At 42.0% G+C, this 13,652-nt stretch overlaps 1 protein-coding gene across 1 annotated transcript in view; it reads left to right on the plus strand.

The window, feature by feature from the left end:
- The window catches only part of ACSS3 (acyl-CoA synthetase short chain family member 3), a 119,238-nt gene that overhangs the window by 70,819 nt on the left and 34,767 nt on the right, over window positions 1-13,652 (plus strand). Inside the window, exons 8-10 of the mRNA XM_075856795.1 lie at window positions 171-322; window positions 1,540-1,643; window positions 6,337-6,432. Coding sequence (XP_075712910.1) covers window positions 171-322; window positions 1,540-1,643; window positions 6,337-6,432 — 352 coding nt within the window. The remainder of the gene's footprint in view (window positions 1-170; window positions 323-1,539; window positions 1,644-6,336; window positions 6,433-13,652) is intronic.

Raw genomic sequence — 13,652 nt, forward strand, 5'->3', positions numbered from 1 at the left:
AACTGTGAACTTAATTGGTAATACACAAAATACTTGTAGAAACTTTAGTTCTCTTGTAACTTAATACTGAGAGACTGTATGTTTGTAGATTTGAACGAGACTTCATTAAAATATGATATAAATGTTAATATTTGCAAGCCGTCATTCTAATAATTAAAAAATTTCCACAGGGAAAGCCAGTGGGAACACCAGATGCATCCGCATATTTCCGCGTGCTATCTGAGCATGGAGTAGCTGCCATGTTTACTGCTCCAACTGCAATTCGAGCCATTCGTCAGCAAGACCCAGAAGCTGCTTTAGGAAAGCAATATTCCTTATCAAAGTAAGGCTGTTTTTCCCCATGGGATTGTTCTAACATGAGTCATAACTAAGAGGCTTCTATCACAAGTAGTCAATGTCCATGTGCAATGTACTTTGGATTTCAACGATATTACAATCTTATTTTTAGTGTATCAAAAATAATCAATAGTTTCTGCATCCATAGAATTTTCAATAGAAAAATTAGCTTTAGTAATACATTTAAGTGAAACCAAGGTCTTGTTAGAGATATTACCATGTAAAACTCTGTTCTCATTTTTTTTTTGATATTTGAATTGTAATAAAAAACGTAAAAAAAAATAACGTTTTGTTAGTAGGCGAATGCAATTATTTGCCTGCAGAAATAGCCCATAAGTAGATCTTTTATAGGTATTATTTGAAATGTATTCATTTTTTTACAGCAGATCTATGATTTATGCAGTTTGCTATGTTTTATTAGATTTCATGAATGCCAAAAACTTAAAATGACATCACAGCTAATATTTTGCTTTCATTTCACCTCAGGGCATGTATGAGATCATTAAAATTTTTAGAGAATATAACAAATATCCTGGCTGTGCTAAAGCTGAGATGATACACGTCATACAAGTGCATGCTGATGTGCCTTCACATACTGTATAATTAACTTACAATAATTAGAAATGAAGGTATCCATAGCTAAATCTATATTAATGTGCTGTTTGGTTAGCGAATTGCTTAATATTTTTATCCCAGGCATGAATATTTTCCCTTTAGGAACATGTTAAGTTGCGCTGAAAGGCAAATCTGCTAAATCAAGCTTCATATCTGACGTTTGCTTAATTACAGAGGTCGAGGAATTTTCTTCACTAATCAGCTGAGACACGAGACGGCAGCGAACACGCTCACAGCAGGATTGTGCAAATCCTCTGATGAAAACTATACAGTGATTCATTCTTGCATCGCTTATATTCAACATCATTAGAGTCACCCCAGAAGGAGACATAGTGGGACAGACAGATTAAAAAAATCCTAATTACATTTCTTATCTCTTTATCTTAAATGTAGTATAAAGTTTGTCTACAAAAGCAAACCGTGCTTTATATTTGCGTATAAAGTGAAGATCCACCTGTAACTACCATTAGCTGTACAGTCAGTAAAACGTGAAAATTAATTCTCCTGCTGAAATTACGGAGCTAATAACTGTATAATAAACATGGCCACACTCCACAAACCATTCTCATCCCTCCTTTCTATAACTAGATTCCGGACTCTCTTTGTTGCTGGAGAACGGTGTGATGTGGAAACATTAGAATGGTCCAAAAGAATTTTCAAAGTTCCAGTGCTGGATCACTGGTGGCAAACCGGTAAGTAGTTTTAGAATTAGATGGACTAACAAGATTGTTTGTTGTGCTGAGTGTACCGCTGCTAGACCAGGTTCATACTGCTTATCTTAACTTATCTTTTGATTTATGTGGTTTGTTTCATAAATGGGAGTGGATCCCAGAGAGGGACCTTGTCATAATGGATCTCCTGTATGTATGCTAGTGCAGATATACTGTAGGTGCTGTTCATATGTTCATATCAGAATTTGGCGTATATTTGTTGAATGCAGGTCTGACATTAAAAGCCGTGATCAGATTGGTTGCTATGGACAACACATTCAGTTCTTCTCTTCACTAATTATCATACTTGAAGATAGGGCTGGGCAATTATGACCTAAAACAAAATCACGATTAATTGAACATGTAACTTCGATTAAGATTGAACGATTATTTAGGCCACACCCCATTTTGCATGCCACACCCTCTATTTGCATGCTACACTATTTAATTCATATTTATCCCCTGAGCCTGCTGTATACTACTGTATATAATATACCCCATGACACTGCCCCCACAATATATTGCCCCATAGCAGCCCCCAATAGTGCCTGATAAAAATAACAATATACATACTTGCCTAACCCTGTTCCAATAATAAGTGGAGGAGATCCCTCTGCTCCTCTGTTCTGTTCAACACAGCTTAGATGGGTGCAATGATGTCACTGCCTCGCGTCCAGCGATATATAGTGAATGGTAGAGCAGGGACATTATGGCCCCCTTCTCTACCATTGAATTCAACTGTATCTGCGACCTGAAGATGCCGATAGCAACCAATCAGATTCTACCTCCGATTTCTGAGGTTCTTTGGAAAAGGCCACAGGGAAACCGCGATCTGATCGGTTCCTATGGGCAACTGCTCCACTTTTCCTTTGCACCAGTTTTGATACAATACACCCATATCTTACAAGTGACTCCCTTTTATGGAGGGACAGTCCTACTTTTATCTTAAATTGCCAGGTTTCTCGTTGCTCTAGGAAGTGTCCCTCTGCTTCCTCATAACCACCTTGAAAATTATGTTGCAATTTTAGTGTAAATTAAAATTTCCTAAAGAACATGGACCTGCATGAAAGAGTCGATCATTCATTGTTCTAGCGAAAGTTCAAATTGTAACTCCATTTCATATTTTACATACACATGTTTTCTATATTAACAGTTATGTCTCCTGACAATGTATTTAAAAATTGACTCGTCAATAGCGCTAGCTTCCCTCTGTCAATGTGAAGTATTAGCCGATAAGGGATTTTTATTTCTGTACATCATGTATTGTATAAAATGCCACATTTTCTCAAATGCTCTTTTAATGTAGAATTTGAATGAGAATTATTTTACAGATCTTTTTTCCAAAATCCAGATTATCATTTTAAATGTAAATTCTAATCTGTTTACTGGAAACAATGTTTAAATGCATACTATTATTGTTTATGTATAAAGTCATGTTGAGAAAAAACTTGGATTTAACCCGTTAGTGACCGGCCCATCGTGTTTCTACGTCGGTCACTAACGGGCCTTATTTCGATGCCATAGACTTTTTACGTCGCGGCATCGGAATAAGTTTACAGAGCAGGGAGCTGTCAAATCTACCTGCTCTCAGCTGCCAGAGGCAGCTGAGGGCTGGGAGCGTCCCTGCTCTGCCGGGTGAGATCGATATTAGTATCGATCTCACCCGTTTAACCCCTCAGATGCAGTGCGCAATAGCAAGCACCGCATCTGAGTGGTTTTGGAGAGAGGGAGGGAGCTCCCTCTCTCCCCCACCGACACCCGGCGATACGATCGCCGAGTGTCTGTGTCTCCAATGACAGCCGGGGGTCTAATAAAGGCCCCCAGGTCTGCCTGGAGTGAATGCCTGCTAGATCATGCCGCAGGCATGACCTAGCAGATGCCTGTCCGTGTTAAACGGACAGGTAGTAATACACTGCAATACAAAAGTATTGCAGTGTATTATAAATGCGATCGCAGAATCGCATATTATAGTCTCCTAATGGGACTAGTAAAAAAGTGAAAAAAAAAGTTTAATAAAGTTAATAAAAAAAAAAAATGTGAAAAAAAAATGAAAAACCCAGCTTTTCCCCTCACAAAATGTTTTACTATTAAAAAAACAAAATAAAGTTAAAAAGTTACACATATTTGGTATCGCCGCGTCCGTAACGACCCGACTATAAATCTATTACATTATTTAACCCGCACGGTGAACGCCGTAAAAAATTAAATAAAAAACTATGGAAAAATTGCTGTTTTCTGTGAATACTGACTTTAACAAAATGTGATAAAAAGTGATCAAAAAGTCGCATCTACTCCAAAATGGTACCGATAAAAACTACAAGTCTTCCTGCAAAAAAAAAGCCCTCATACAACCGCATCGGCGAAAAAATAAAAACGTTACGGCTCTTCAAATATGGAGACACAAAAACAAATAATTTTGAAAAAAAAGCGTTTTTACTGTGTAAAAGTAGTAAAACATACAAAATCGATACAAATTTGGTATCGTTGCAATCGTAACAACCCGCTGAATAAAGTTATTGTGTTATTTATATCACACGGTAAACGGCGTAGATTTAAGACGCGAAAAAGTGTGGCGAAATGTCAGGTTTTTTTCTATTTACCCCCAAATAAAAGTAAATAAAAGTTAATCAATAAATAATATGTCCCCCAAAATGGTGCTATTGAAAAGTACAACTTGTCCCGTAAAAAACAAGACCTTATACAGCTATGTCGACGCAAAAATAAAAACGTTATAGCTCTTGGAATGCGACTATGGAAAAACGTAAAAAATGGCTTGGTCATTAAGGTCCAAAATAGGCTGGTCATTAAGGGGTTAAAGTGTTAGAATGGTTTATTTTTTACTAAATGAAACAATCTTCTGACTTATAATATAGAATAGCATAGAGACGTGGTAGTCATCTGCAGCTCTACAGCTACTGTGTTTTATAAGTTTTATAGGTTTATTGGTCAGTCGGGCCTTTATTGGATTATGGGAAGCCAAGATTGCCATTATATATTTGTAGATGGATTAAAACGTATTTATAACATAATTTATATTTGTTTTCTGCCTTTTTATTGATTTTATATTTGCCTAGGCAATAGTAATTCTTCACTTAACTGTTCATAGTCAAAAGCGAGGGACTCGTATAATTGGAGTACAGTATGTTAGGCAAATGAAATTGCTGAAAAAGGCAAATCTCCAATCTTAAAGGGGTTTTCACATAAAAGACATTTATGACATATCCACAGGATATGTCAGATATATGCGGGTCCCACCGCTGGGACCCACACCTATCCCTAGAACAGGGCCCCCTAAACCCCGTTCTAGCTTTTTGTGCTCGCGCTGCCTTCTGGCTACTTACTGATTACATGGTCGGGAGTTATGGAAACAGTGTAACTCGCTGAGCTACGCTGCCTCCGTAACTCCCATAGAGCTGAATAGTAGTTCCAGAAACCGCGTAGCTCGCATGCTACGCTGCTTCCGTAACTGCCATTCACTACTATGGAAGTTACAGAAACCACGTAGCTCAGCGAGTTACACTGTTTCCATAACTCCCGACCATGTAATCAGTAAGTGGCCAGAAAGCGGCATGAGCACAACCCGCATCTTTCTGACATTTAGGACATATCCTTTGGATATGTCCTAAATGTCCTTCATGGGAAAACCCCTTTAAGCATTTGACAGATTTCCATCATAGGATAATTTTGTTATAGTAAACATACAAATAATAATCACAATTGCTCAATGTTGGTCATATGAGCTAAAAGACATGCATTTATGGTCAGAAAATCCTTATACATGCAGCCTGAAGGATATTTCCACTGAATTGTGGGTGTAATCATCACCCACTTCCCTTTCTATAATTGTTCTTGTCTGGGGTCTATAGTAACTGACACGAGAGGTGCTTTTTTTTTCTTTTTACCCCTTCGGATCTTAATTTTGTGAAGACAGGAGTTGGAATATTATTTTGGGTCATTTGAGCACAACAATTTACACAATAAGCCTCATACGGGCGTATTTTGGTCAGTATTTGGAAGCCAAAACCAGTAGTAGAACAGAAACTGAGAAAATGTATAATGGAAAGATTTGCTCCTTTTTTGTGTTATGGATCCACTCCTGGTTTTGGCAAATACTGATGCAAAATACTGCAATGTGTAAGTGGCCCTACGTTCTGGTCACTTTCCAGATTCAAATTCTATCTTGGATCCTTTTATAGGTGACATCAAAATCGCACCGTATAATTTTGTTTTAGTTTGATTTGACCACATTCAAACCTCCATATTAATATTTCTTGCCAAAATCGGGACTGGACCCATATGGAGGAAAACCAAAAATCTTTCTAATGATGGGATTCTCACATAGGCTATAAATATGGAGGTTTCAATGCAGCCTTAGGGCTCGAGCATAAGGCAGACTCTACAGCACAGAGTCCCTACAGCTCTGTACTACGGAGCAGTAGGGACTACATGTACGCTGAAGGAGCTGTAGGGACTACATATACACTGAATGAGCTGTAGGGACTACATGTACGCTGAAGGAGCTGTAGGGACTACATGTACGCTGAATTGTGTTGCATTACAGAATATTCTCTCAGAGAAGCATCGCTGTAATATGGAATCTGACAAACTAAAATCTGATGCTTTCATAATATGTTTATATGTGCTCCAGTCATGTCTATGTTTCAACTTTATCTAGAAACCGGATCCCCTATCACCGCAACATGTACTGGTCTGGGAAATTCATTGACACCTCCTTCAGGGCAAGCAGGGAAGCCCGTTCCAGGGTACAATGGTAAGCCAGTGCACTCCATATAATGAATGTCTTCATTTGCTTCTGGAATGGCACATTATAGTATGAGAGATAAACATTGATATTTTATTTTGGTTATAATGAATGTTTCCTTCCTTCAGCAACTAACATTACTCATACTTTATCAAAAGGATAAATCCCATCAGTCTGGATAGCCTTGGGAAAGATGCCAATATTAGAGACAGACCTGAGTATAAGGAGTGTAATCTGGCCTGTGACCATACACTCTCTCTAATAAAACGCATACATAAAATATTAACTTTATATGATCGGCCTGTTTATGATTGGGATAATGTTACTTTTACTTTATAGAAGCACTGTGTCGTGTCTGCGCTCTCTTAGAGAGGGTCTTGTCTGTCAAAGCCAGCATTTTCTTTTCAAATGAGAGACCCAAATGTAATGTACTCATAGTAGTGGGATTTGGGCCCATGGGGCGTTGTCATTGTAGGTATTTTACAGAGTTTTATTCTGAAGTTATTCACACTTTTTAGGCTTCTTTCAAAGTGAAATGTTAAAAACGTCTTAGTCCGAGAGTAAATGCCCATTTACACGAGCAGATAATTGGTCAGATCCAAACTCTAATAAGTCAGCGGTGAAAAGGGGCACGACTGAATCGCTAGCGATCACAACGCTCATGGATCGTGTGGACGATCGTTTACACAAACATAAAAATAATCGTTGGTTGTGTCAGGTCCGTATTTCACACCGAAAAACCACCTCTGCAAATTGAAAGCTGAAGGCATGCCTGGAAAGAAGTAAACCAGCCAAAGATGTTTGGTACACAGCTTCCCTCAGTCAGCCAGGAGGAAGACTGAAACTTTTATTCAGAACAAAGAAACACAGAAAAAGACACATGCCTCCAGAGAGATGTGGGAGTGCCCAAGCCCCACACTGGCTTCTCAGCTGCAAATTCTTATGCACACTCTTCTTGCATTCCAGGGGGCGGTGTCTTCAATAGGTGTGTCCGACATGAACAAAGAACTTATTATATATCAGTATATTACACAAAGAACTGAAATGTATATACATATGTGTGAGGATAATATTTTTCAAACAATATACATAGTAATGATCCCTGACAGTTGTTATGACATTGGGGTACATATACCGCTTCATCGATACAAGTGAAATTATTAAAGGGACGTACAGTACGCTGTGCCAGTTGTCTAATAATATACTACAGGTGTAAATGCAGCGAACGACCGATTAAGCACGCAAATTTAATACTATTATTTAGCTGATAATGTTTTGGGTAAACGCATGTCTCTAATCGTCATTAGGTCGCTTACATAGTTACATAGTTAGTACGGCTGAAAAAAGACACATGTCCAGCAATCATATTGGCAATCGCTAATACAAATATTTTCTTGTGTAAATGGGTCTTAACTACCATAGAAGCAGACAAAGCGTTTAGTATGCAGATGAAGAGGCACAAATGTTTGAGGTGTGAGGAGAAATGATCTGCTACTGGAATACAATAGGGACCTATATGAGGCAGTGAGAGTCCTTTTACCAAACGAAATGCACCAGAAAAGTGGTGTGACATGCGCCATATTTATAAAGGATGTGCACAATTTTTTCTACAATAAGGCCATATTCACACGATGCATTTTACATGCAGATTTTCCTGCAGCAAATCCGCAGCATAAGGGTATGTTCACACAGGGCAGATACGCTGTATAAAAGCACACCGCATATCTTCCCTGGTCGCTGCAGGGAATTCCCGCCGAAAAAACGTGCCTAATTGTGATGCAATTTTTTTCATCCGGAACGACCGCTGCGGAAATCTGCACGTAAAAAAAAGTTTCAGACTTACTTGCAGCCATAGCGCTACGTCTCTCTGCCGTCCTGCAGCCTAGCCTCCTGGGATGACGTTTCATCCCATGTGATCGCTTCAGCCTGTGATTGGCTGCAGCTGTCACCTGGGATGAAACGTCATCCCTGGAGGCCGGCCTGGACAATGAAGCATAAATATAAGATATTTGTTTTTCTGCTTTACAATTTTTGCGGTGGTATTACAGCTTCTCCGCCACAAAAATCGTAACATCTGCTATTGAATTCAATGAGGGAAAACCTGCAACACAAAATCAGCGATTCCGCAAATACAATTGACATGCTGCGGACTGAAAGCACACCGCAGGTCAATTTCTTAACGTTTTTTCCGCTTATCATTTACGCAGCGTCTGCTTGAGATATGCTCAAATCTCATTCACTCTGCTGCTTCTGTATTATACTGCAGATTTTCTGCAACTAAATCCATTGCGGAAAATCAGCAGTATTTATGCTATGTGTGAACATACCCTAACTGTGTAGAATATACCCTAACTGCCTAAAAAATACTGTTAAACCAGCACATACTAAAAACTGATCATTAAGGCCATTAAGCCCTGTCAGTGGCAGCTAGCGCGTCTTGGTGGTTTTTCCAGTATGAAGTAAGAAACAAACTGAAAAAGTAATGAAAAGAGCAAAAGAATAATCATTGTCAAGACGCAAGATTTTACATTTGTTGAAGGCAATGCTGGTCAAACTTTAACAGAAGTCATTAATATTCCTATTTTACTCATATTGACATTTTATAGCATTCATCCCTGTGGAGGGGAACTGTTTTTTTTTTTTTTTTTTGTGTTTTGTTGTTTTACCACCGGGGGAGATGCAGTTGGTTTACATGGCACCCAATCAAATTACTAGGTACCAAATCCTCCAAACCGAAAAACACTTATTTTGATGAGACTCCACTCTGGCCAATACAGTGAAATTTCAAGTGGGGAACCCCTTCACTATGGCTTTAATAGGGCATATGGAGAGGTGTTGTACTGATGGATCAACCAAATACCAGATATTAGATAATAAAATAAACCATAGTCAACCCTACTAATCGTCTTTAATTAGAAATGACTGTCTTCTATGCTATTCACTATCTTTAACACCATTTCTGACTCTCCGAAAGGTTTTCTTTTATTTAATAAAGGGCTATTGGGGAAACATTTCCTGAACTTCAAAAGAATAAAAAGCATGAAAGTAAAATCTGCCTTTTGCCATTTATACTTGCTATATTAGAACAGCGGTGAGACGTGTCAGAATCTTTTATCTGTAAACACTTCTGTCTCTTTCATGCAGTATTTCTTCCTGGGGAAGCTTTAAAAAGTGCTGAGCATATACAGAAGGTGCTGTTCACAGCTTTGAAGTTATTTGATATGCAGAACATCTATTATCTGCTCTGAGATAATCTCAAAGCTGTGAATCCCACATGTTGAGTGTGAAAGTGAACTGTAATGTCAAGGCTCCTGAAATGTAAGTTATATTATTTAAGATAAGACGAGGCCTAAATCCTTCCTGCAGTCAAAAAAAAAATAAGAAGGCCATGGTCTGATAATGAACGACTGGCCAGTACCGGTGTATGTATGTGAGAGCAGGGCCGCCATCAGGGGGGTATTAGGGGTAGTGGTGTGAGGGGCCCGGCCAAACCTAACTGAAAGGGGGGCCCGGCAACTGCCGCAACATTCTTTTGGTAGGAAAAAACGGGCCCCTGTAATGGGGCCCGTTTTTTTCACCAAAAGAATGTCGTGAGCTGCTGCTGCTGCTGCTGCTGCGGGCCCCCTCCCCTCGTCATGGGGGGCCGTCAAACAGTCCGCCCGCGCGCGCGCACCCGATCGCGCGCACAAGGAAACGCCCGCGCGAGCGCGCACCCACGAACGCCCGCACTGGAGACCGCCCGCGCGCACCCGCGATCGGCCGCGCGCGCACCCGCGATCGGCCGCGCGCGCACCCGCGATCGGCCGCGGACACACATGGACAAAACTTACCTGGAGCCTGGCTGGAGGTGAAGGACTGGACGTCTGGACCGAAGACCTCGCCTGGAAGACATCGCCGGAAGAGGACTGGAGTGGGAGCAGCAGCTCTTCTGACACGGTGAGTAAATTATCTCAAAGTGCTGTTTATGTATGGCCCTGTTCACACAGTATTTTGCAGGCAAAAAAAAATCTGCCTCAAAATTCCTTAAAGAATTTTGAGGCAGATTTTGACCTGCCCACACTATCTTGCCGCGTTTTTTTGCTGCGTTTTTTGCTCGCGGCGATTGAGGACCGCAGACAAAAAACGCAGCGAAAAATGCATTTTCTGCCTCCCATTGATTTCGATGGGAGGTCAGAGGCGGAACCGCGGCAAGAAAGGACGTGCTGCTTTTTCTTTTTTCCGCAACTGGCTCCCATTGATTTCAGATTAAATCAATGGGAGGCGGTTTTGGAAGTTTTTTGGTGCTGATTCTAACGCAGCGTCCGAGTCAATATCAAGGCCCAAAAACTCTGTGAACTGGGCCTTATTGTTAGGGCTTATTCAGACGAACGTGTAATACATCCGTGCAACGCGCCTCGCACGGACCTATGTTACTCTATGGGGCCGTGCAGACTGTCAGTGATTTTCACGCAGCGTGTGTCCGTGTGTCCGCTGCGTAAAACTCACGACATGTCCTATATTTGTGCATTGTTCGCGCATCACGCACCCATTGAAGTCAATGGGTGGGTGAAAATCCCGCCCAGCACTTCCGCAGCCGTATAAACTATGAATGAAAACAGAAAAGCACCGCGTGCTACAAACATACAAACAGAGTGTCATAATGATGGCGGCTGCGCGAAAATCACGCAGCCGCGCATCATACGCTGCTGACACACAGAGCTGTTATGGACCTTTTGCATGCGCAAAACGCCACGTTTTTTGCGCGTGCAAAAAGCACATGCTCGTGTGAATCCGGCCTTAGGGTAGGAACACACTAGGCATGAACGCTGCAGATTTTATGCAACACATTTTATTGTGGATAATCCGCAGTGTATTACAGTCGCAGCAGAGGGGGTCAGATATGAACAAATCTCATCCACACGCTGCAAAAATAATGGACCTGCCGTGTGGCTTTTGGCTTTTTAAGCCGCAGCGTGTCAATGTATTCTGCAGAATCGCTGCTCCTCTGTTGCGGAAATGCTGCGGTTCTGCCGCAAAAATCACAAATGAGAAAAAAAAAAGGTACTTTTTTAAATTTATAAAAAAGTTTAGACTTGCCCCGGCCGTAGTCCTGGTGACGCGATCCTCTATTCTTAGCGCAGCTCGGCCTCCTGTCATGACGTTTCATCCCATGTGACTGCTGCAGCGGTCACATGGTCTACAGCGTCATCCCAGGAGGCGGGGCTACGTTCAGAAGAGAGAGATGCGTCACCAGGACTACGGCCGGGTAAGTCTAAACTTTTTTTTCCTGCAGGATTCCCGCAGCGGACGCGCCTCACGAAACCTGCGCCACTATTTGGTGCGGTTTTGCTGGCAGAATTCCCTGCGGCTACCTGGGCGGATAAGCTGTGTAGTTTTACTCAGCATATCCGCCTAGTGTGTCCCTTATGATGTCGCTCCTGGAGCTGCTGCCGGTCTCTAAATAGGCAGTTGGTTCAGTAGAATTTGGAATAATTTTTTTTTGTGAACCAGCTTAAAAAAATACAAAACTTTTGTGTTAGGGCCTGTTCACATCACCGTTCGCTTCCGTTCCGGGGTTCCGTCTGAGGTTTCTGTCGGGTGAACCCCGCAACGGAAAGTGAAAGTGACAGCACAGCTTCCGTTTCCATCACCATTAGCGCAGTCGACTGCGCTATTGATTCCGTCCGAAAACCAGCCGGAATGGTGACGAACGGAAACCATTAGCGATGTTTCCGTCACCATTGAGATCAATAGTGACTGAAACGGAAGCTGTGCTGTCACTATCACTTTCCGTTGCGGGGTTCACCCGACAGAAACCTCAGACGGAACGGAAGCGAACGGTGATGTGAACAGGCCCTAACACAAAAGTTTTGTATTTTTTTAAGCTGGTTCACAAAAAAAAATAATTCCAAATTCTACTGAACCAACTGCCTATTTAGAGACCGGCAGCAGCTCCAGGAGCGACATCATAAGGGACACACTAGGCGGATATGCTGAGTAAAACTACACAGCTTATCCGCCCAGGTAGCCGCAGGGAATTCTGCCAGCAAAACCGCACCAAATAGTGGCGCAGGTTTCGTGAGGCGCGTCCGCTGCGGGAATCCTGCAGGAAAAAAAAGTTTAGACTTACCCGGCCGTAGTCCTGGTGACGCATCTCTCTCTTCTGAACGTAGCCCCGCCTCCTGGGATGACGCTGTAGACCATGTGACCGCTGCAGCAGTCACATGGGATGAAACGTCATGACAGGAGGCCGAGCTGCGCTAAGAATAGAGGATCGCGTCACCAGGACTACGGCCGGGGCAAGTCTAAACTTTTTTATAAATTTTAAAAAGTGCCTTTTTTTTTTTTCTCATGTGTGATTTTTGCGGCAGAACCGCAGCATTTCCGCAACAGAGGAGCAGCGATTCCACAGAATACATTGACATGCTGCGGCTTAAAAAGCCAAAAGCCGCACTGCAGGTCCATTATTTTTGCAGCGTGTGAATGAGATTTGTTCATATCTGACCCCCTCGGCTGCGACTGATACGCTGCGGATTATCCACAATAAAATGTGTTGCATAAAATCCGCAGAGTTCATGCCTAGTGTGTTCCTACCCTAAGGCCGGATTTACACAAGCGTGTGCTTTTTGCGCGCGCAAAAACGTGGCGTTTTGCGCTTGCAAAAGGTCCATAACCGCTCCGTGTGTCAGCAGCGTATGATGCGTGGCTGCGTGATTTTCGCGCAGCCGCCATCATTATGACACTCTGTTTGTATGTTTGTAGCACGCGGTGCTTTTCTGTTTTCATTCATAGTTTATACGGCTGCGGAAGTGCTGGGCGTGATTTTCACCCACCCATTGACTTCAATGGGTGCGTGATGCGCGAACAATGCACAAATATCGGACATGTCGTGAGTTTTACGCAGCGGACACACGGACACACGCTGCGTGAAAATCACTGACAGTCTGCACGGCCCCATAGAGTAACATAGGTCCGTGCGAGGCGCGTGAAAATCACGCGCGTTGCACGGATGTATTACACGTTCGTCTGAATAAGCCCTAACAATAAGGCCCAGTTCACAGAGTTTTTGGCCCTTGATATTGACTCGGACACTGCGTCAGAATCAGCACCAAACAACTTCCAAAACCGCCTCCCATTGATTTAATCTGAAATCAATGGGAGCCAGTCGCTGAAAAAAGAAAAAGCATTTCTTGCCGCGGTTCCGCCTCTGGCCTGCCATCGAAATCAATGGGAGGCAGAAAATGCATTTT

The sequence above is a fragment of the Rhinoderma darwinii genome, chromosome 3 (genome assembly GCF_050947455.1).
Source record: "Rhinoderma darwinii isolate aRhiDar2 chromosome 3, aRhiDar2.hap1, whole genome shotgun sequence".
In the NCBI taxonomy this organism is placed as follows: Eukaryota; Metazoa; Chordata; class Amphibia; order Anura; family Rhinodermatidae; genus Rhinoderma; species Rhinoderma darwinii.